Source organism: Equus quagga, chromosome 2 (assembly GCF_021613505.1).
Source record: "Equus quagga isolate Etosha38 chromosome 2, UCLA_HA_Equagga_1.0, whole genome shotgun sequence".
Lineage (NCBI taxonomy): Eukaryota > Metazoa > Chordata > Mammalia > Perissodactyla > Equidae > Equus > Equus quagga.
The window spans coordinates 127,535,790-127,559,169 of NC_060268.1; the positions used below are offsets into that span (position 1 = coordinate 127,535,790).

Here is a 23,380-nt window from a genome sequence, read left to right on the forward strand (position 1 = left end):
GGGGGAGATTAAAGAAACATCACAGCCAGAACAATGTGTGAGCCCCCCGTGCGTCCTGGATTGGGTAAAATACCCGCCAGAGGACAGGTGGGGAACAACTGGGGAAATCTGGCCATGGACTGCACAGATGATGTTTTACTTAACAGTGACATTCTTCAGGTGGACAACGGCAGCGTGTGGGAGAATGCCCTTTGTGGAACGCTGAATGCTGGGGTACCTAAGTGTGACGTCACAATGGCTGCAGCTTCCTTTCAGCTGGGTTGGCAAAAAAGAAGTGTTGTATTTATTGAGAGAGAGACGAGGGAGAGAGAGATGTTAAGACGAGATGTTAACAGTTGGTAACTCAAAGGCATGCAGGTGTTTTTTGAACTCTTCTTTCAACTTTTCTCTGGGCTTAAAATTTTTTTTTAAAAAGTCCATTTCCCCTATCACAGCTTGATTAGGAACTCCTGAGTTAGGGCTCTCCATCTCACATGAGAGAAAGGGCCTCTCCCAGCCCCACCCCGACCATCCCCAAGCATCAGAGCAGGAACAAAGGGCTCCGCCCTACACCTCCCAGGGCACACTGACTTCTCGGAAGCTGGCTGGCACACACTGGTGGTTTGCAAACAGGGGTCTATACCGGCAACACCAGGGCACGTGGGGTCTCCCCAAGCAGACAGCATAGCCGGCCCCGGGTCCTGCAGCTCTTTAGAGCATCTCCCGCCAGCACCTGGCACAGAGCCCACTGGGTGCAGCTGGTGATGACAGGTAGGCTCTCAGGGAGTGCCCCGTGTCTGGCTTCCAGCCACTGACCAGCTCTCCTTCTAACAGGGAGAGGGTTCAAGCAGGAGCCCCCGCAGCTCCACACTGCTTTCCAGACCCAGCAAGCCTTTCCCTGCCACTTTCTGGATTTCCCTAAGCAACAAGAGGGTAAGGTCCCTGTAGGTCTTGGTGGATCAGGCAAATGCAGGCAAGTAACACATGACCATCTTCCCCAGGATTCCAGAACATTCACCCTCACGTTTTTGTTAAGTGAGATCCAATGCAGTGCATGAACTGTGATGCTGGATCCTTTTCTTTTTTGTTTTTTTGTTTTTTATGCACAATGAGAAACATCTTAGGGACAACTGGAGAAGTTTTAATATGGACTTGGTATTTTCTTAGGCATCATAATGGTGTTGTGGTTGCATCCAAGATTGTTCTTTTTTTTAGGAGATGCACCCTGGAATATTTGGCGTGAATTGTCATGATGTCTGCAACCTACTCTGACACGGTCAAATGTTACAATTATGGATTCTGGTTGGTGGGCATAGGGGTGTTCACTGTGTCATTCTTTCACCTTTTCTATGGTTTAGTTTTTTTTACCATAGAAGAGTTGAAAAAGCAAGCAAAATCCAAGTTCCACTTCTTCCAAGAGGAGGTCTGCTTACAGGTCTGAGGCGCCCTCTGGCCTGGGAAGTCTCAGTGGCCGCAGCCAGGGGCCAACTTGCCAGAGGCTGCGCGGGCAGCCTCCTCTGGCCTGCAATCAATGCCCGAAGCAGATGTTTCACTAACTGCTAAGTGGGGCTAAATACAGGCTGTGATGGGAACCTACCTATTAGACATCCAAGGGAGCCTACTAGGAAGCAGGACCCCACGGGCTCCTGTGCATGGGGGAGAGGCCTGGAGGAGGGGGTCACTCATCACCTTCAGTCCCCTCCTCCTCTGCCTTAAGAAACTTAGGACAAGAGAAGACGTACACATCAAACCAACATCACCATGAAACTCCGGGGCTGAAAGTGCCAGCTGAGAGAGGAGGCAAAGGCCGCAGTGACAGACCGCTCCCTGAGGCTGGGCTGGTGTGACCCAGGAAAGAGCACAGGCCAGCTGAGGCACTCCGCCACTTAGGAGCTGTGTGACCTTAGACAGACCGCTTACTTCTCTGAGCATCAGTTGCCTCTGCTGTTACTCAGGAATGATAACCCCTGCCCAGTGGTCACCTCAGAAGACCCTGTGAGATGGGGAAACTCTTGCGTAACTTCTAAGGTGCTATAATGCAAGAGAATCCCCATTCTTTCTTTAAAAGTCAGCTGATACAGCGTGGTGAGCAGTTAAGTTCATGCACTTTGCTTCACTGGTTTGGATCCTGGGCGCGGACCTACACAATGCTCATCAAGCAACGCTGTGGCAGGTGTCCCACAGATAAAGTAGAGGAAGATGGGCACAGATGTTAGCTCAGGGCCAGTCTTCCTCAGGAAAAAGAGGAGGATTGGCGGTGGATGTTAGCTCAGGGCTAATCTTCCTCAAAAAAAAAAAAAAACCAAGCAGATACAAAGACTGTGTTAAGTGCCCACACCTGACAGAGAGGTGCCACTTTTTTCTTTAAATCAACTGGCTTTTCTTACTAAATATGGTCCTGACCTAACCTAGTCAACATCTATGAAATTGTAGATTTGAGGTATCAATTATTTTCTTTAGCACACATTACACTTAATGCATACATATTAAATTTTAAACTGTTCCCCCAGGAACCACCTAGCGTCTTCTTGTGGACCTAAGGACTAAGCAGATGGACGCTGTTCTGGCCCAACCCCTTTATTTTGCAGACAGGAATCTGAGGCCCAGAGAGACTGTCACTCCCACAAGGTCACATCAGCTTTCAGTCAGCAGCTATGCCCCGTTCTCCAGACTCCCAGGCCAGTGCTCTCTATTGCAAGCTGCCCACCCTCACCAGGAGCACAAGTTCTCACGTCCCGGCACATCTTGTTCTAAAAGAAAAACAAAAAACCCGTTTTTGAAGGACAGTGAAGGTGGCTCCATTTCTGCCTTCCTGCAGCTCCAGAGAGCCCAGTGGGGACCTGACCCAGGGGCCTCGTGACGCTGCGGGTCTGCTCCCTCCTTTCCCACAGAGGGAGACAGTCAGCCCACCTCCCTGGGGGAGCCCAGGGCCCCTGCCCCGGGAAGCTGATCCCCACTCTAGGGCCCTGGCTCCTCCAGCAGAGCCTCGGGGAGAATCAGAGAGCCCCCATATGCCCAGGAAATGTTAGATGAGTGACTAAATGACCGAACCAATGAACAAACAACCCACCCCCAACAGCCCACCTCTCTAAAAGATGTCCTTCTCCCAAGGATGAGCACCTGGGACAGGAAGGCACCTCGAAGTTGGCCAGAAGAGAGAGGCATTGCGTTCACTTGCCCGATCCCTGACCTCTCTGGGCCTCCCTTTACCTCTGTGTAGAATGGGGCGATCACAGAGCTGCCACTGAAGGCTGCTGGAAGATTCAGTGAGAGACGTCTAGAAGACAACTCAGCCCAGCGCCCAGCACACAGGAAGGGCCATTAATTGTTAGCTTTAAAAAGACAAAAGAGGAGGAAGTGGAGGACACAACCAGACTAAACAAGCAGCAGGGGGCTAGTTTCTAACTGCGAAGGGGAAAGTTGAATTCTAAGTAAGGCAGGCACCAAGGAGACCTTGCAGAGAAGGAAAAGAGGCCAACAGGCCCCACTCCTGTCTCGGGGACTGAGGGTCCCTGAACAACTCCTGTCCTCATCTTTTTGCTGCTCTGATCATGAGTCCAGCCCCCTTGAGGATGGAAGAGTCAAGAGGCTGCCGCTGCCCCCTGGGAGCCCAGAGCCGCACTCTCCACTGCTGACCAAGTGTCCCCGCCAGGGCCTCCTGGGAGCCGCTGGCCTGCCTCACCCAGCCCCGGTCACAGATGTCTGCAGCTGCCCTGAACACACTATGAGGACTCAGTGAGTGCCAGCTTCTCAAGGGGCAGGGAGCGGGCGGTCTTGTCTGTCCCTCCGGCCCAGCACAGGACCAGGAGAAGGAACAGCAGTCCCAGGTCAGGGGCTGAGCAGAACCAAGTCAGAGGCAGGAACCAGGGTTGCCGCTGCCTGAGTTCTTTCCAGCCCTGCAGAGGCCACTCTGTGATAAGTCACATGTCGGGCATGTCCCCAGGTGCAGCAGGAGGCCTGTTTACAGTGGGACACCCACGTCCCCAACTGGAGGATGATACTGGGGTGAAATCACTGCCCATTGTCCCCTCCCCTCTGAACGATGAATCTTGTCCCACTGGCCACAGTTTTAGAATCTGAGGCGCTTGCTGTGTGGTCTGGTCTCAGTTTCCTCCAGTCGGCAAGGAAGGGGTTGCAGCAGCTGCCTTCTACGGCCCTTCAAATTTTGGCCCAACTGGAATTCCAAGCCACATCCTAACTGCCCCAGTGATGGGAGACACTCCTGAAAGGTTGCAAGGGAATCCCAGATGTTTTACAGCCCCACTTGACAAGCAGTTTCAATTTGACTACTTCAGAACCAGGAAGTCCTTCCTGAGAGATAACTCGCGTTCCCTTGTTTTAACCTCTTTCCATCAGGCTTTCCTGGCAGAGGGGAAGCCCTTAAGAAACCAGGTGTAGAGCACAGCCTTTGACCTGCGTGAGCGCATGGGCTGGGAGGGGGCGGGGCCTCCGGAGGGTAGGGCTGTGGGCCTCAGCTCCGGCAGCCTGGCTCCTCCCCCATCCCCATCTCCTCCTCAACGGGAGCACAGCCCGCAGAAGGGAAGGGGACTTTGAGGGCCCTGCGGAATGGGGCCTCTCCCTCGTGAGGCCACCCGGTGAAGCAAAAAGGGCTTGCATTCCTTTCCTGGAGCTGCCTAACAAATTACCAGAACTGCGTGCCTTAAAACAACAGAAGTGTCTTCTCCCACAATTCTGGAGGCCAGACATCCAAAACCAAGGTGTGGAGAGGCCAGGCTCCCTCCAGAGGCTCTAGGGGAAAATCGCCCCGCGCCTCTTCCAGCTCAGGTGGCTCCGTTCTCCGGGTGTCTCCTCTGCTTTCACAGGCCTTCCCCTCTGTGTCTGTGTCTTCTCCTCTTCCTTTCTCCCTCTGCCTTTCTCTTACAACGACACTTTCCATTCAATTTAAGGCACTCAGTTGATCCATGATGATTTCATCTCAAGATTCTGAACCTAATTTTTCCAAGATTCAGACTCTTTTTCCAAATAAGGTCATATTCACAGGTTCTAGGACATGAACATATCTTTTTGAGGGGGGCCAGCATACAACCCACTCCAGAGCTCACCCGTCAGAGTCAGAAGTCAGGTCCCCATCCCTCTACCAACGGGCCCCCAGCGAGTTCATCTCACCTATCTGGAACTCTTTCTCACCACCTGTGATACCTCTCTTACAGGGTCAGAACTGCCGTCGCTGACTCCAGAGATCACACACCACCTTTCCAACATGAATCCAACGCATCAGTAGTTCTCAAACTGGAGACATAATTAAAGGGGAAGATTATCACAGCTCACCCTCCAAGTGTGTGAATCCTTGACTCAAGAAATTTAAGTCTGGTTCTACAGAAACTTCTTCAAGTCACAAAGCTACAAAGTTAACGAGAGAGAAGTGTTGCCTTTAGAGCAGATAAAAGGATATTATAAAGATAACCAAAAAGAAAACAAAATTCTAGAACCATGGACCCCCTTCCTCCTCCGAGATGATCCGGGTCCCGGCCCAGCCTCTCATACATCTCCCATATCCCCAGGTTGGTGGTCTCCATACACCTCCACCAGCCCTTCTGACTCAGACTGGGCCCCGCCAACTCCTCTCACATCCCTCCCCCCCTGCCTGGCAGGCTGTCCCCCTGTCCGGGACCTCTCCCTCGGGGTGGGCCTCTCCCACACATGCACACCAACCGTCGGGCACACAGAGACTGTCCTGATTGTTGGTGAGGTCAGGGAGGTTCAGCACATCCCTCAGGATTCAGCAGGAGAGAAAGTCGGCTTGGAACCGGGCCAGTCCCGTCAGAATCCCCTCAGGGACACCGCCGTGAGCTGCGGTTCCACTCCTGCTGCATGTTAGAATCCCAGGGGAAGTTTAACAATCATAGGCGTCTGGGCCCCACCCAGGTCCACGGGATGAGCTCTGAGGATGGGGTCTGCACATGGGTACTTGTAAAGTCCTCCAGGGCAAGAGGCCTGGAGCCAGAGCCCAGGCCCACTGGCCTAGAAGGTCCTGTCTTTTGACCTCGGGAAGTGACCCCGTCTCAGAATTCAGTGCTGGACTCGGAAGCCAGCCCCCACTGCACTCTGCTCCAGCCAGGAGACTTTGCCCCAGTCTGTGACGAGCTGGGCAGGGGGCTGGCACGCTGCTCCCGTCTCTGGGCCCCCAGTGCCAGGCAGAGTGTCCGGCACATGATGGGTGCACAAGAACTGACCGCCTGACCCCGAGCCCCTCTGCGGCCCCCATACTGCACCCAGCACAGCAGTCGTCCGGTAGGGGACCGAAACAGCTTGGGGATGCTGTGACTTGTCCAAGACCACACGCCACATCCTGAGAGGGGCTCTCCAGCAGGAAGCAGGAGGGCCCTGAGCGCCGACCGGGCCAAGGCTGTTTTCCTTCTACACTCTGGGCAAATATTTACTTCCCTGCAGGCCAAGATGCAAATACCCCCGTTCTGAGAAAATCTCATGGGAAAAAAATTAAATAAAACAGCAGGCACTGCTCCCACAGTGAAGGCACTCTTGGGGGGGGGGGGGGGGGAGGATGCAAATGGGTTGTGCTAGTTACGTCCCCTCCCAAGGCCTCGGTCTCCCCAGCTGTAAAATGGGACACTTGCCCCCGTGCACCTGCTCACAGGGTTGTTCTGAGAATGCAAAGAGGGGAAGCAAAGTGCAGTGAGGCAGGCACAAGACTGCGTCTCCTCCCGTGCCCCCGGGTCCCTCTCAGCAGCCCCAGCGAGCTGCTGGGCCTGCCCAGTGATGCCCGTCCTCCTGCCATCTGCGCTGATGCTTATCACACAAGACGCTCTGCTAAGAGCCCTGGAGGCATCATCCCATCCAAGCCTGGCCCCTTACCATAGACAAGGAAACTGAGGCACAGAGTCGTCTGTGACTTGTCCACAGTCACACAGCCATTCAGACCTGCTCCTCGCCCAGCCACCAAGAAGTGCTCCTGATGAAGCTGGGCCTCCTCAGCCTCCAGGCCCCAGCCTTCCAGAGGGCATTTCTGACCTCAGCATCTAGGCCCGACAAACATCCTGTTCTGCAGTGACCCACCCTCCCTCTCCCAAGCCCATCTCCGCTCCTCTCTGCCTGGCCTCCAGCCCGTTCAAGTCCCCTCCCGCCTCCTTTAAGTCTTCTCCCAGCCTCCTCTGCTGTCGGCCAGGCGGCCCGGCAGGAAACCACACATGGCCTCCAACTGGCCGCAGCTGCTTGTTTTCAGCTTCCATCTCCTGCATGGGCTGACCTCCAGGTGCGGAAGATGACAACTTAGTCTTCTGTTTTCCCCTCCTCCTGGCGGGGTGGGGCGGGGAGAGCCTAGCCTGGAGCTGAACAAATGCACGGGGTGACTGCCACCCTGGCACAGGCAGACCCTGCCCCTGGGCTCCCGGAAGTGCTTCTCCCAGCCCCCCTTCTCCAGGTGCTGGGACCAGCTCTCAGAGCCTTGCAGGATACTGCTAGGACAGCCTGCCTGGACCTGTGTACCCATCATGTGGCACACAGACTCTGCTGGCGCGCCACGAAAGCCCAGGAACTAAGAAGTAGGAAGGACCCAACCCCTGGGAAAGGCCACGTGCACTTCCAAGGGGGTGGATTTCTCGGCCCAAGGGCAGGGCCACAGCCGTCTGCTCCAGGCAGGCAGAGCATCCCCAGCAGAAAGCAGCCTCCTCTGACGAGATGGATGCCAAAAGTCCTCATCACATCTTATGTCCCAGCTACCCTGAGTTCTGCAAGGCTCCCCAGGTAAGTCGCCATCCCGTCGTGGACACCTACAATGTGCTGGGTACTTTTGCATCTCTCATTTTGCAGGAGCCCCCCAACAGCCCTCTAGGATATCCATACATGAGGAGTCTAAGAGGCTCAGAGAGTTGGTCCTTTTCCCAGGGACACAGCAGAACCAGCACTCTGTCTTCAGATGACCCTGCTATCAGGCCCTGACAATTAAACCTCCCTTCAGTGACTCAGACCCCAACTCCTCGTACAACTAGGCCCCTGTCACCCTCTCCACCCACAACTTAGCCATTTTTGGGCTTCCTCATCTGCTCCAGCCATACTTGCCTACCTCAGGGCCTTTGCACTTACTAATCTCTCTCTGAGATGCTCTCTACAGGCCTTTTTTTATGGCTGGCTCCTTCTCACTCTTTGAGCCTCAGCTGAAATATCAGCTCCTCATAAAGGCCTCCTTGCCCACACCATCTAAAGTAGGAACTCCCATCTCTTCCCACTGGCCCCCTAATTTCCTCTTTAGCACCTATCACAAGCTATGTTTATTTCCTGGTTTGTCTGTCTTCCAAGGTCTGCACTAAGCCTCTCTTGTTCATATTTGTTTCCCAGTAACTCTCACAGGGCCTGGCATACACAGTAGGCATCAAATAACTATTGACTGAATAAGCAAACGAACCAGCCCCACCGTGGAGAGAATGGTAGGTCAAGACAACTCTCCTGCCTTCCCCTAAGATGTCGACTCAAATCCACCCACATCCAAAGGTTCTCTCTGGGAAAGGTGTATCTTTACAATCCCCTTGTCCCGGCTTACCCAGAAGACAGCTTTCCCCTGCATGTGGAGCCAGCTGGTACAGAATTTCATTATCAGTCCCTTCTCTGGTTTACTCTGAGCCCCACCCCAGGTTGGCATGTGAGTCACCCAGAGAGAAGAGGCACTGGGCAGGGGAAGGAAGGCGGGCAGTCATTACTCCTGCTTCTCAGGAACAAACAACCAAAGGCAGCGAGGTCCCAATGCAGTCCTACCCTTCAAACAATCCCTCTCTGACAGGGAGAGAAGGGTTCAGGCACAGAAGCCCAGACTAAGAGCAAAGAAACTTTCTCGGGGCCTTAGTTTGCTCATCTGGAAAATGGGTGCATCAGAAGAGTCTCCGAACCCCTTCCAGGGCTGCCTTCCTGATTCTCTGGATTTTAAAGGCCCTGTGGCCAGGCTGGGGAGGGGAGTGGCTCTCTGTGCCCGAGGCCCCAGCCCAGTATCCTCGCCTCCAGACCATCTCCGACGGCCCATTAGACACAGCGAGCAGTTCACCAGCATGAAGCCTACCTCACTTCCTGCTTGAGTTTCACTCTTTTCTCTGTGAAATGTTTGCCTAGAACAAGAGGAAAACGGACCTGCCCAATGCATCAAGCACAATAAAAATTAAGGAAATAAAATATGTACATATACGCACAAGGAGATGTCCGAGTGGGTGTTTACTCACACATCACAGTGGTTCTCTCCTGGTGGAAGAACCGAAGGTGACTTTTCACTGCACTTACCTGAATTGCTTGAAATTCCTGTTTACTATATGCACACATTATTTTCTCCAAAACAATAAGCCTCTTTTCAACGCTTAGAAATTCCTGCAGGAAACTGAATCTCCCTTCTCTGTCTGGCTTCATCTGGTGCTTAACTGAGAGGCCGGCTATCTGGCTCTTTGCAGAAATGCTGTCCTCCACCCACAGCCTGAGCCCTGACACCAGGGAGGGACCACAGCAGGCTGGGGGTGGGGGGTGGGGGGTGGGGAGTGGAGAAGGGGGGCAAATAAAGGTCACAGAAACCCAGTGGAGAAACTGGAGTCAGGCAACCTGGGTCCTGGTCTCAGTTTGTCACTAACTGGCACTGTGGGGTCCAAGCGACTCCTTGCCTCTCTCCAGGCCTGTGTTCTCCTTGGTAAAATGAAAAGGTCACACTGGAGGTGCCTTGAAGGGTCCCTCTAGTTCTCAGTCTATGGTTCTCAAGCACCTAGAAGAACACAGAGGAAGGTAGGATAAGGCTGGCTAACCCTGAAGCAGCTGACGTGGTGTTTATCACGTGCCAGGCATTGCCCTACACTCTTCCTATATATCGATGCACTTAATGGTCCCAGCAACTCTCAGGTAGGTTCTAATATCACTCATTTTACAGACAAGGCCACGGAGGCCCACGGAAGTTAGTGCCTCAGTCGCTCGACCTGTAAGTGCCGGAGTTGGGATTTGAACCCAGGCCACCTGGCCCAGAGTCCCCACTCTTAACCATTAAACTATAGGGAAATATAAAGAATCCTGGGCCAATCTTTGATAAGGGGGTCCAGCCTTGGAGAAGGCCAGGAAGAGTTAATATCGCCTCTGACACTTATTACTTCCCCCACCTACCTGTGCTGCTTCCTTCTACTCACCCCGAGTCCTTTTCTTCCTGATAGTCAATACCCGTCAGCTCTGACACTCTTACCCAATTGGAAACCCTACCTCATCGTCAAGGCAACAGGCTTGATGCTTTCTAGAGAGCCAGTGTCTCCATGATCAGCCCAGTCCACTTTGCAAATTCAAGGCCTCAGCAAACATGACCACTGTAGGCTACACACCCAGCTCAGCCTCTGACCCAGGTGCTCCCATCTCACATCCCTGCTTACAAGACACAGGTTGGGACTTGACTACCCCAACTCAACAAGCCTTCCCTGAGCGCTGACTGTGGGCCCAGCCCCGAGGCCAGCATCTGGAAAAGGACATGAATGAGCTACAGCCCTGACCTCCAGGAGCCCACAGTCTAGCAAGGAAAAACCATCGTGTAAGCGGATCTCTGGGATACCCTGTGGTCAGAGCTAAAATTAGAGGTGTGTCCCCAGTGGGCTGAGGGCACATGTGTCAGAATGATTCACCCTGAGTGGTGGGAAGGAGGCTCTGGTGCCCCGGAGTGAGCTCATTTCTCTTGGAGATATCCTCAGTGACCTACCGGAAGGAGCCCTGAACCGGAAATGAGGGGACCTGGGGGCTCATGCCTCTGCGGACTGACCCCAAAATACATCCTCTGTGGGCCCCCAGGTGTAGGAGAGGAGACTGTTGTAAGTGGGTCAAGGTGCTATTCATGCTGACTCACAGACTGAGAAAAGTTTCATCGCTCCTGATCCTTCTGATGGCATCAAGGAGCAAATCTCAGGTTTGGTGCCAGTTTCTCTTTAAGCTGCTCAAACACTTGCCAACTTGCCTTTTGGACAAAGAGGGCAGGCCTCAGGTTCACCACCTACAGCACCACAACATTTAACTAGGATTTAGTAACGTTGTTCTGTTTTCCCTGCGCTGTATTCACTATAACTGATACCTGCTATTTTTGAAGAGGGAAAACTGGTTTCCCATTGGCAGAAGAGATATAAAGCCTCCTTGTAAAAAGAATTTAAGTCGAAAAAGTGTCTCAGTTTAAAGAAAGATAATAAATAATATTACAATTGGTATAACCTCTACCTGGGGCAATTTAACAACATCTATCAAAATTTTAAATGCACGTTCAAAAACAGGCAAAGCTGTTCTGTGCGATTAGACGTTCCAATAGAGATTGCTGCTGGAGGGAGGGGCTGGTGACTGAAGTGGGCACAGGGGGGCTTCAGGCTTCTGCTGTCCATTCTGTCGATTGACCTGGGGGCTGATTACACAGGGTGTTCGCTTTGCAAACATTCATCAGGCTGTATACACCTATGATGGATGCATCTCTGTATGTATGTTACACATTCACTTACCCTCTAACCCAGCAATTACACTCCTAGAAAATACCCTGCAGACATAGACATATGTGGGCAAAATGACACGCTCAGAGAGGCTCACTGCAGCAGTGTGTGCAGTAACTAAGGGTTGGAAACAACCTGAGTGCCCCAGCTGGAGACTGGCTGAATTCATTCTGGCAGGGCCCACAGGGATTTTTTTTTTTTTTTAAAAGATTTTATTTTTCGTTTTTCTCCCCAAAGCCCTCCAGTACATAGTTGTATATTTTTAGTTGTGGGTCCTTCTAGTTGTGGCATGTGGGACACTGCCTCAGCATGGCTTGATGAGCGGTGCCACGTCTGCGGCCAGGATCCAAACCGGTGAAACCCTGGGCTGGCGAAACTCTGGGCTGCCAAAGTGGAGCGTATGAACTTAACCACTCGGCCATGGGGCCAGCCCCTATCCCACAGTGATTTTTATGCAGCCATCAAACAGAACGAGGCAGCCTCTAGCAGAACTCCAAAATGTATACGGATTTAAATATAAGTGAAAAGGTAAGGGCAGAGCTGTGTATAGTGTGCCTCCTTATGTGTGTGTGTGTGGGGGGAATATATAATACATGCACACATTTGTGCCTAGGGCATCCTATGTCTAGGATATTCTCTCAGGAAAGAATCACAGAAACTGATAAGAGAGGTCCCCTCTGAACAGGGCAGGCCAGGGACAGGGCAGAGCCACCAATGACTACACTTTCATACCTTTAAATTTTGTACAATATCCTTGTATTTCCTATTTGATAATAAGTTTTAAAGCAAAAAGTCTACAGAAGGCGCATGGCTATGGTAAAACTTACTGCCTCTTCCAGACCTAAAGACAAGATGAAAGTGTTAGCACTCTGTGCTTATAAAGCAAGTAACCCTTGGCCCCACTCCTCCTCCCCAGCGATGGCACCAGAGATAATGGGCTTTGCTGTAATGGCTTCCAATCAGCAGCACACCTGGCCCAGGACAAATTACTCATTCACCCTGGGCCTCCGCCCTGCAGTCAAACTCTGGCCCTTGAGCTGCCCTGGCAGAACCGGCAGGTGGCTGAGTTCTTGGCATGGGCGGGGAGATTTCCAAGCAGAAATACCTCCAGGGATGGGAAGTTAAGGATTTGGTACAGCGATCTCAGGTGGCTGGAGAGGAAGGATTCTAAGTTCTGAGTCCCACCCTGCCCCACGAGAAGCAAAGCAAGGGCCAGATGGTGGTCTTCTCTCGTGGCTACAGGGGACAGTGACAGAACAAGGCCTTGAAACTTCGAGTTCTGTTTTAACTGCATAACTTACTTTTGCATAGGACTTGGCTTGCCCACATGTCACCATCTCCCCATATTACTAACCTAAAAACAATCCAATGAAGTGTGGGGCCGGGTATCAGTTACCCATTTTACAGATGGGAAAATAGGGGTGCAAGGAGGTTCAGAGGTTGGTCAGTGATCACATAGCATAGCAAGAGAAGGGGTGAAGCCAGAAAGGGAACCGCCACCTTCTGACTCCCGGTCTTCCCTTATGTTTCCACCTCCCTACCCATGAACCTTAGCCTCCCAACTCTGACCTACAGAGTGAAGAGCTCCCGAGGCCAGACAAGCAAGGGGCAGGCAAAAAAAAAAAAAAAAATCCCAGAATCAGGGGCAGGCCCAGTGGTGTAGCAGTTAAGTTCATGCACTTTGCTTCAGCAGCCTGGGGTTTGCAGGTTCAGATCCCAGGCATGGGCCTATGGCACTGCTTATCAAGCCATGCTGTGGTGGTGTCCTACACACAAAATAGAGGAAGATGGGCACAGCTGTTAGCTCAGGGCCACTCTTACTCACACACACGCAAAAAAAAAAATCCCAGAATCAGAATCGAGGTTGCCTATGAGGCCATCTAGACCAGTAGTTTTCAACCCTGACTACACATGAGCATCACCTGGGGAGCTTAAGTAAGTTTAAATAAATATTTATGTCAGGGCCCAGGTATCTGTAATGTTCCTAAGTTGCTTCTGATCCTACTTTGGGAGAGAACCACTGAATGATAGCTCAAATCACCCCCATCCCAGTTCCACACACAACCTTCTGCCTCCCTGGAACTTCTGCCAAGAGGTCCGTGCTCCATCCTCTGGACCCCAAACTCCCTGCTCATCTCTCTGCCACCTTACCTAGAGTCAGGTAACTGGACTAGGACAGGAGCAAGTCAATTAACAGCTCTGAAGCCCCAAACAGGGAAGTGACTTGCCTAAGATCTCCCAGTGAGTCAGTAACAGAACTAGAATCTGGATCTCTCGACCAGGCAAGGTCACATCACAGAGGATTCACAAGGAAAGCCAAGCTGATGGCAGACCTAGCAGTTCCTACCAGCAGAACGGATGCAATGAGGGGCCGAGGAGATCAGGAGTGTGGTGTTTTGAGGAGGATGGGTGTTGGTGACCCCCCTCAGGCCCCTGAACAAGTCTTCCCTGTGGCATACTGAGGCAGGGGGCTATTCTAGAGTGGCAGGGCTGGGACCACAGAGCCGAGAAAGATGTCCTCATTTCTAGGAGAGGCCCAGCCTAGTCTGAAATCTCCATAAAGAAATCCAGTCTCAGGGGCTGGCCCCGTGGCCGAGTGGTTAAGTTTGCGCGCTCCGCTGCAGGCGGCCCAGTGTTTCGTTAGTTCGAATCCTGGGCGCGGACATGGCACTGCTCATCAGACCACGCTGAGGCAGCGTCCCACATGCCACAACTAGAAGAACCCACAACGAAGAATACACAACTATGTACCGGGGGGCTTTGGGGAGAAAAAAGGAAAAAATAAAAAAAATCTTTAAAAAAAAAAAAAAAGAAATCCAGTCTCGTGCGTCAGCTTACCACGAGGCCCAGCTTCCCTGCCCACATCAGTAATAATGATTCACACTTCTTGAGCTCCTGGCTGGTCCCTAAGCTAAGTACTGTACTTGGCCTATTTCATTTAATCTCCACAGTCATCCTAAAAGTTGTATATAATTACTGTCTCCATTTGCAGATGAGGAAACTACAGCCTAGGGAGTTGAAGTAACTTCCCCAAGATCACTCAGCTAGAAAGTGGTTGTAGCAGGATTTGAAGCCTGGTTCACGTCCAACCACTCCCATCCTGGCCCCCAACAAGACAGAGGATGTAAGCTCAGTGGGTGGGAAATAGTTACTGAGCACCTAGGAGTGCGGGACACCTTCCCAGATGTTGTCTGGAGGAATCCTCATGGCTACATTGCCGACAAGGCACACACCCTCCTTCCGCCCAAGAGGAAACCAAGGCACAGTGGGGAAGCATCTTGCTCAGGGGCATCAGCAACTAAATTGCGGACAGGACCAGGAGTCCAGGCCTCCCAACTCGGACCACAGAGCCTGACCACTCCTTCTCCACAGGCTGATGGGGAGGCAAACTCGGCAATAACTGGCAAGAGCGGAGGGGGGTCGGGGGGCGCTGCCAACGCCTAACCACGGCCTACCGCACCAACGGATGCGCAGGGACTCGAGGACCAAACCGCTGTCCAGGTGCACACAGGGGAGCCACGTAGCGCTCCTTTGTCGTAGCCAACCAGCTCTAATGCTCCCAACCGGGTGGCTGAAATTCAGGCTGAGCTTGGGTCGCCAGAATTTCCCGGTTCCAAAGGAGAGTAGGACAAGAAGTCAGGCGTGCACTTCTAGCGCCCTCCCTGGAGCAGCCAAGTCTAGACCCAACCCCGGGCTCGGCCTGGGGACGGTCAAGGGAGTATAGGCGCCCCCCCTCCCCTCCTGGGGCCCTGCTAGAGTCACTCACCCAAAACACTGTGGAGTAGATGGTGAGTGAGAACTTGAGCCAGAGGTAGGAGAGGCGCGCGCAGTAGCGCACCTGCTCCGAGTCCCCGCGGGGCATCCTGGACACTCCCGGCGCGGGGCTCCGGGGCTCCGGGGCTAGGTTCTTAGCTGTGAGCAGCCCCACCTGCGGCTGCCTGCCGGCTGCCGGGCTACCCGCCCCGCCACCGGCGCTCGCTCGGCGACTGACATCTGCGAGCTGCAATCACAGCGCCGGGCCGGGACCAGCCAGCACCGGCGGCCAATGCGCATGAGGCAGCAGCCCAGCCTCTGGGAGGGGGCGGGCAGGGGGCGGGGCTGCGACCCGGGACCCACTGGAGGCAAAGGGAGGGGAAGAGAGGGGAGAGGGCGAGGAGTTTGCAAACGAGGTCGCGTGCAACTTTAGAAACTCCTGTGCTGCCGGCGCGGAGCGGGGCGTGGGAGAGTGTGTACTGAGGAGCGCTAGGCAGAGAGCGCGTGTGCCTGATCCGGGGTACATAGAAATACGCGCTTTCCACCGTTGTCAAGAGGAAGGACTCTGGGAAAAGGGCAGGAATTAACTGCTAAGGTGTTAAAAGTGTGCAAATGAGTGGGCAAGATGTGAATGGAATAAGGAAGTGGAGTTGCTCAGCCTATGGGGAGCTGAGGGAGGGCCACATCTAGGAAGATGCAGCAGACCAGGGTGGGGCTCAGGGGCCCCCATAGAGTCGGCCCGGAGTTTCGTTTTGTAACACATCCCCTGTAGGCGGCCTTTCCCCAACTAGTCTGCGGGAATCCCCTTCTGTGTGGCCAGGTGAGATCCCAACCCTGCCCTCAGGGGCAGCCTCCTCTGGAAAGACCTCCCCTACATCTATCCTCAGGCCCGGTCAGTAGCCTCTTCCTTGCACACACCCAGCCCAGGTCTGACCCAACCTGGCCTCTTCTCACTGGGCCTTTCTTCTGCCTGGGGTCAGAGCTCTCTGCCTGGTGGTGTCTGTCCCCACACTAGATGGCCCAGCTTGACTCACTGCTGTTTCCTTGCCTCCCAGGCCTAGCTCCCCCCGGGAGCTTTGGAACCAGGCAATCAGTGTTTGCGGCACTCAGTAATTAAACGTGTGGCCCAGAGGTCATGAGCTGGAGGCAGTGCTGGGTGGGGTCCCTGGTGGTGACTGCAGGAATGGCACCCTCGTCCAAGTCGCCTACCCTGGACTCCCAAGCCTCCTATGCACACACTCCTGGAGAGAGACAGATGTACCGAGACAGGGACCAGGCCGGCTGCAGCCCCTCGGGCTCTGCCCTAGAAGAAGGTAAGGTTGGGGGTGAGGAGGGAAGCAGTGCCCTGCCCAGAGAGGTCAAAGGGAGCCAGTTTCCCGGTACAGAAGGAGCCAAGGGTAGAGCTGTGGACCAAGGGTCTGCGGCAGGTCACCTGCAGGTGAATAACCCAGGGCTCAGAAGACACCTTACCACAGTGGTAACAGCTGTCCTTTGAGGAGGAAGAAGCTCACTCTTTACCCCTCTTTGGGGCCCAGCTTCCCTCCCCCAGTGCTGCAGAGCTGGTTGCACCCCCTCTGAGGTGCTGGTCTTCATCCCCTGGAGGGCTAGTGCAGCACCTCCCCCTCAGAGGCCAGTGGGCTCCCTCTCCCTGGGGTGGGCCTCCTAGCCTCCTTTCCCACTCAGCTGTTCTTTCAGTTGCCCCTGGTCTATTTCTGGCCTCTCTAGGGAGCAGCACCTTCTCTCCTCATTCAAATCTCCCCTGGGGACTCACAGGCATCTAAGGGCCCCTCTTGCTCTCTTGGAGCCCCGTGAGATGCCCTGAGGATGAGGCTGAGACAGCCCTGCAGAGGGATCCTGGAGCTCTTTGGGGCCAGCACAGCTTTCCTGGACTCCTGAGCTCCATTGTTGTCCCTCCCACCCCAACCTGACCCCAAGCACTATGAGCTGCCCCTCAGCCACAATTACAAACACTGAGACCTCAGAAGAAGTGACAACCTATTTTCCACTTGTCCCTCCTTTTACCAGGAGCTCTGGGCTGGGGGTCAGCAGGCCTGCTGCTAATCCTGATTTTGCCGTTAACTTTTGTGAGACTGTTAGCATATGTGGCATAGACAGTGTGACATACAGGCATGAATGTGGCCCTGGCTGCAGTTTAGCACCACCTGGTGCACTTTAAATGTATCCTGATACCCAAGCCTCATCCCAGTCAAGTCAGAATCTCCACCAACAAGGACCTGGGAACGAGTATTATTTAAAGGCCCCAGGGAATTTCTAAAGTGCAGCCAGGACTGAGCATGACAGTCTAGAAGTGTAATGAGGGTGAGGTGGTCAGCCAGCATTCTATCAGAAAGGCCACACTCCAGACGTCACTCAGCCACAGTGGAGTGCTGATAAATGTTTGATAACTGGGGACCCTGGTACCTACTTCCATAGTGTAAATACCTCCACCGTGTCTGATTTCAAGTTACCAACTTGAAGTCAATGAACCTGGGAGTTAAAAAGAGACATGCACAGTCACATGCAACCAGCTCAGCACACTCTGCAGCTCTCCATATCTCAATCCTCCCCCCCAACACACTCTACTGATTAGCTCAAGAGAGCCATGATGAAGGCATCAGTGAAATTCCTGGTTTATTAATCAGCATAGCAGGTATCAGAAATGAGCGCTCCTTTGGTGAAATTAATAGTACTCAAAATATGTAAATTGGCTGAAATGGGTGAGGTTCACCACCCGTTCCTTGTTCAGAGGAAAGGGATCTCATTTAAGGATGATGCTCAATCCTTGAGGGGTGCCCTGTCCCCAGGTCTTCTGGGTGCAGGGCGTGACCATCAGTCTAACTGAATCCTGCCTTGCGAATGTTGTGTCTTCCTTGAGTGAAGCCTTCCTGCAAAGTGGTAGAGCCCCTGCAAGGACAGAGGGCTCAGCCTTTACTGCCTTTGCAGGACAGATAGTATGAACAGGTTTTGTGGCTACTGGCCAATGTCTGTTTGTTCGAGAGGTGTTTGTTTGGACAGCAGAATTTGTTCTGAGATCTATTTTCATGACACCTGGCAGGGAGATCGTAGGGGACATAACTAACCCTCACCTTGAGAGGCTACTACTGTTTATGAAAAAGAACCTCAGAATGGGCATGACCACCCTGGCTTGCATAAGTTTGCATTCATGCTGCTGAGCAAGCGACTCTGTCTGTGCCTCTGTTTCCCTGTCTGTGAAACCATGATGGTGGACTGTGTGTCTTCTAGCTCTGACAATCTTAGCTATAGTCCTCACAGTCAAATCAGTCAGCAAATGTATACTGAGCTTCTCCTAGGAGTCAGGTCCTGCCCCAGGCTCTGGGATACGGTGTAAACCAGATAGACAAGAGCTCCTATTCTCTTCCACTGGGGAGTCAGGGGTTGTGGGGACACGCAACACATAGAAGAACGAATACATGAAAAGGGTAATTTCGAGTACTGATATGGGCTAAGAGCTGGGAGAAGCGCTTCCAAGTGGAAGAAGCAGGAAGTGCAAAAGCCGAGAGAGAAAAAGCTTGGAGAGTCCATGTGGCTCATGCAGGGGACAGCAAAGAGGGTGGGCTCAGAGGAAGAAGCCTTGTAGCTTTGGCATACGGTTTAGATTTATGTCCAGTTTCAGTGAGGGCCCCTAGTAGGTTTCAAACAGGGATGTGATACAGAATCTGATTTATGTTTTAGAAGGCTGCTGGAAGCAAGATGGATAGGAGGAGGCCAGGGCTGGGGGCAGGAAGGCTGGTTAGGAAGCCATAGGGGCAGTCTCAGAGCAAGAAGGTTGTGGCTTGGACTAGGGGCACACCCCTGGAAATGACAACAGAGAGTTGCACTGGGGATATATCTGGGAGTTGGAGCCAAGAGGGCTTATAGAGAGACTGGGTGTGGAATGTGAGGAAAAGAGAAATCACGGATGATCTCAACTGTTTTTGCCTTGAGCAACAGGTAGATGTTGCTGTCATTTACAAAGGTGAGGACGATCAGGAAAAGTGGGAGTAGGGGGAGGTTATGTCCAAAATCAATTACTTTGTTTGGCCATTTAATTTTTTGAGATATCTTTTCAAAATCCAGGTGAAGTTGAGAGTCATCAGGTCAATTTAAACCATGAGCCTATGTGAGATCATCTAGGGAGAAAATGTAGCAAGAAAGGAGAAGACAGACAAAGACAGACCCTGCGGCCTCCGACATTGAGAAGAGAGAGGCGGCAAAGAAAACAGAGGCGGTACAGCCACCAGTGAAGGAGAAGGAAAACAAGGCCAGTGAGGTGACAGGGATGCCTGAAGAAGAAGGGCTTCAAGAAGTTCAAGGAGATGTGGAAAAGGATTTAGTGTCCTGAGGACTCCCCTTAATAGTGAGGCTTTGACTATGTCCTGAAAAGTCAAGTGGGGGCAGACAGAGAATTGACCAGTGGCTTTGCAAGATGCCGGTCACTGGTGACTTTGGTAAGAGCTCTGTCAATGGAGCAATGGGGACAAAAACCTGATTGGAGTGGATGGAGGAGAGAAAGGAAGGGGAGGAAATGGAGGAGGCAAGTACAGACAACACAGGGCAGTGTACACTCCCAGGCAGAGCTCAAAACCACTCACATGGGTGTGCATGCATAGAAGTCTTCCCAACCCACCCAACAGCCTCCCAGGCCAAATACACAAGAGTTAGCCCCTACGTGGGAGAATTTAAATGGCCAGAAATTCTTGGCAGTTTCTCCATCAAGAGGTAGAATCTATTTTCCCGCCTCTTGAATCCGCGCTGGCCTTCTGACTTGCTTTTTACCCATAGAATGTGACAGAAGCAAGGCTGAGTTCCAAGCCTAGGAACCAAGGGGCCTTGCAGCTCCTGCTTTGGCCGCTCTTGGAATGCTGCCGCCACGAGAACAAGCCTGGCTGGTCTGCTGGAGAGACCATGTTAGGTAGAACCAAGGTTCCTGGCTGACAGCAGCCAACTACCAGACGAGTGAGTGAAACCATCTTAGATCATCCAGCCCATAACCCCAACAGCTGACTATATCTACATGAAGGAGACCAGGCACAACTAACTGCGCCCAGCCCGATGCGCCAACCTAGAGAATCATGGACTCATACGTGACTGTTGTTTTAAGGCACTCACTTCTGGGATGGCTGGTTGTACAGCAAAGGCTAACCGGTACATTCTTAGAGCTGAAAATTTTTTAAAACGTGAACTCAAACACCCATCCCCTTCTTTTTTCCTCTTCCTCCCATTCTTTCCCCAAAGTGCTGTGCTTTTGAGCCTATGCATTTATTCTGAAGAAGAGGCTTCAATTGTCCTTCAGGCTTTCCTTGACTCCTTTCAGTGCCATCCCCAGCTCAGATTTTAGGCCACTGCTGCTCCTTCTCATCCTTTTTACCTCTCAAGGGTCTCCATCTATTCTCTACTGGTTATTTACTTAGCATCAGGCACTGAGCTGTGGGCTTTTACATAATTACCTCTTAATTTCTCACCACCCATGGAATTTGATGTGCTGAATCGCCCTTTACAAGGAGGAAACTGAAGCTCAGAGAAGTAAACTGACTTTTCTCCATCAGGAAGCTCAAGCGCTCTGCGACCCAACAAACAATGTGCCTGCTACTCTAATGCAGTTGTGGGCCCAGCGCCACTCGAATGGAATGATTTAACTGTGTGGCTTAAAAAGCAACTGGGAACAATACACTCAGCTCTAATATTAAGAGTTCAGTGCTGGTCAGAGTTAAACTTTACATAGAGTTATTGTACTCAGTAACACAAAGAGTTATTGTTATTGCAAGGTAGTAGTTCCATGATATTTTGAGTGTTTCGTAAAAAAGGATCTATCAAAAGGAAATGCTGCAGGACTTCTTCAGAGCCTTTAAGGTGAGAATGGAGATTGTGTATCTCTAGGAGGAAGGAGAGCATGCAGCCTTGCTTAACTATATTTGACCACACAACTCTATTCCCGGACCTCACACACCCACACCAGCTATTAACATCTCAAAGAACTAGTATCCCTCTGAATGAACTTCGAGAAACGTTGCCCCATAGGACTGGTTCCTAATTCTTTTGGAGTTGAAAGTGACCTCTGCAAAGTTAGATGCTCTGTCCTTAAGAGGAAAATCAAAAACAACAGAGATGATGTCTGTTTTGTGCTTGACTTTGCAAAATTACCCAACTTCCTTTGCTATGATTGTCAGATAGTCAGCTCCGTCTGTGATCACACCTCTTAGGGCCCTGCACCAGCTGAGGGACACACATCAGTGACTTTGGGGGCCCAAGAGGATCCTGGAGAAAAGCCTGAAAGGAAAGCAACACGCTCATTGCTGAGGGGGGCCTAGGTCACTCCAGCCGTTTCCCATTTTGTAAATTCCCTAAAGAGCTGCCTCTAAAAGGCTTGCTCCTTCTGGGCCCCTCTCCCCACCCGCCATCGCTGCCCCCACAGACGGCCGACTGCCCCAGCACCCCATCTCTGCATCCTATAGCTTCCTCCTACCCTGGGCTGCTGGACACCCCTCCTTGCAGCTTTTACCCCCAGGACTGAGGCCTTCAAAGCCTCAGGGGACTTCCTGCCTCCTTCTGGGCAGATGGGACCAAATCACCTGTCCTAGAGGCCCACTCTGGTCCTAGAGGTCCACTGTGCTCTGCCCCTCCCCACCCCGTCCTCCTTGACACATGATCCTGACCAACTGCACACGTTTCCTCCCACGGAGGTCAGCCCAGGCCCTCCTTCCCACTGTCCCCTGTTGCAAGGCTGCTGCTGATCAGCCAGGTAAAGCAGACATCCTCAGGAGTAGCCGTGGGTGTGGGACGTGGGTGGAGACACGTTAATAACCTAACTGACCAGTCACAAGGGAATGATGGCACAGTTATGCCAAGGAGCCCTGCACAGCAGTTGAAAGTGATGTGGAAGGAGCATCGAGTGTTGTGGGAGCTGCCCTTCGTACACTGAGGTTGTCTGTCTGTTTGGGGATGGGAGTGTGGTATAAGTCAGGTTCTTCTAGTTCCAAGGCTTCAGTAAGGCTTTCTGGGCCTCCGTTCCCAGTGATGGGTGGGGGAACAGAGGGATGGTGTCACAGGAGAGTAGCGCCTATGAGGAACAGTTGTCGGCCTTCAGAAGGGGGCATCTGCAGAGTACTAAGAGAGTGGCCCCCGCCAGAGCCCAGAGGACCAAGCTGGAAGCTCCTGGATCTGGCAGGAGGGTGGACCCTACAGGGAATGGTCAGTCCAGGCTGGCGTCCCAGGGCTGGGAGTGGGGTCAGGAGCTGGCAGAGCCCACTAGGATTCTGTCTGTTGTGCCTCATGGGCCTTTTGGGGAGGGGACAGGCCCTGAAAGCATACGGCCTCTGGGTGATGGACAGATGCATGAGTGGGGGCAGCCGAGTGTGTCATTCAGTATTGGGATGCCGGGCTCCAGATGGAGGGGCTATGTGAACCAGCAGGCTTATTTCATGACATGACTGGGGAGGAGGTGGGGAATGGAGCAGAACATCCAAAGGTAAGTGCAGTATGATCAAAGCTTTCCCCCCAAATTTACTGCTCCTCTGTGTGTGGGGAGTGAGGGCTCACCTATATGAAAGAGGGGCTCTCAGCTCTTAAGAAGGTAGGAGGGGGTTCTCCTGAAATGGGAAACCAGCAGATGTCCAGTCCTTTCCTATACAACTTGGCATCCCAGCCTGGGCCCCAGGTGTGTCTGCTCAGCTTTAGGGACTCTTTCATTCTTCAGCAGGTGACAGGGTCCTGAGGCCACATGTTCCTGAAGATGTGTGAGACTTGGCCTGTTCAGCGCAGCACCTGCAGCCCTCCCAGAAGCCCTGATCAGCTGCAGACATGAGCCTGGGCTCCAGACACGCAGACACCAGCCAGGCCCTGCCTACACTTGGCTCCCAGGACAACCGGGAGGCATCCTCACCCGGGTCCTACCCTGGGATGATGATGGCACCTGGGCCTCTTCCTCCCTATCTCTCGCCCTCTGGATCCCTTAGGGGAAAAAATGAATGCCCAGGCAAAACCTGTTTCCTTTCTCTCGTCCCTTCTTTCTAGGATGATCAACCACCCTGGTTTGCCCACAGCTGAGGATGGCGTGGCACATGGTAGGATCAGTTTTAAAGCCAGGACAGTCACTAGAACCCATAACAGTTTGCCAAGGACTGAGGGGTTTCCTGGGATGCAAGACTTTTGGGGCTAAAACCAGTTAAGTCCTGTGCAAAACCAGGACACAGTGGTCACCTTACTTCTTTCCA

At 52.6% G+C, this 23,380-nt stretch overlaps 1 protein-coding gene across 2 annotated transcripts in view; it reads right to left on the bottom strand.

Annotated features, from left to right (window-relative positions):
• Window positions 1-15,370, bottom strand: part of TSPAN15 (tetraspanin 15) — a 53,130-nt gene extending 37,760 nt beyond the window's left edge. For both annotated transcript variants that reach the window (XM_046655519.1, XM_046655518.1), the window contains exon 1: window positions 15,184-15,370. In XM_046655519.1, the coding sequence (XP_046511475.1) occupies window positions 15,184-15,279 (96 nt within the window). In that variant the 5' untranslated portion in view covers window positions 15,280-15,370. The remainder of the gene's footprint in view (window positions 1-15,183) is intronic.
• Window positions 15,371-23,380: the final 8,010 nt, after the last annotated feature.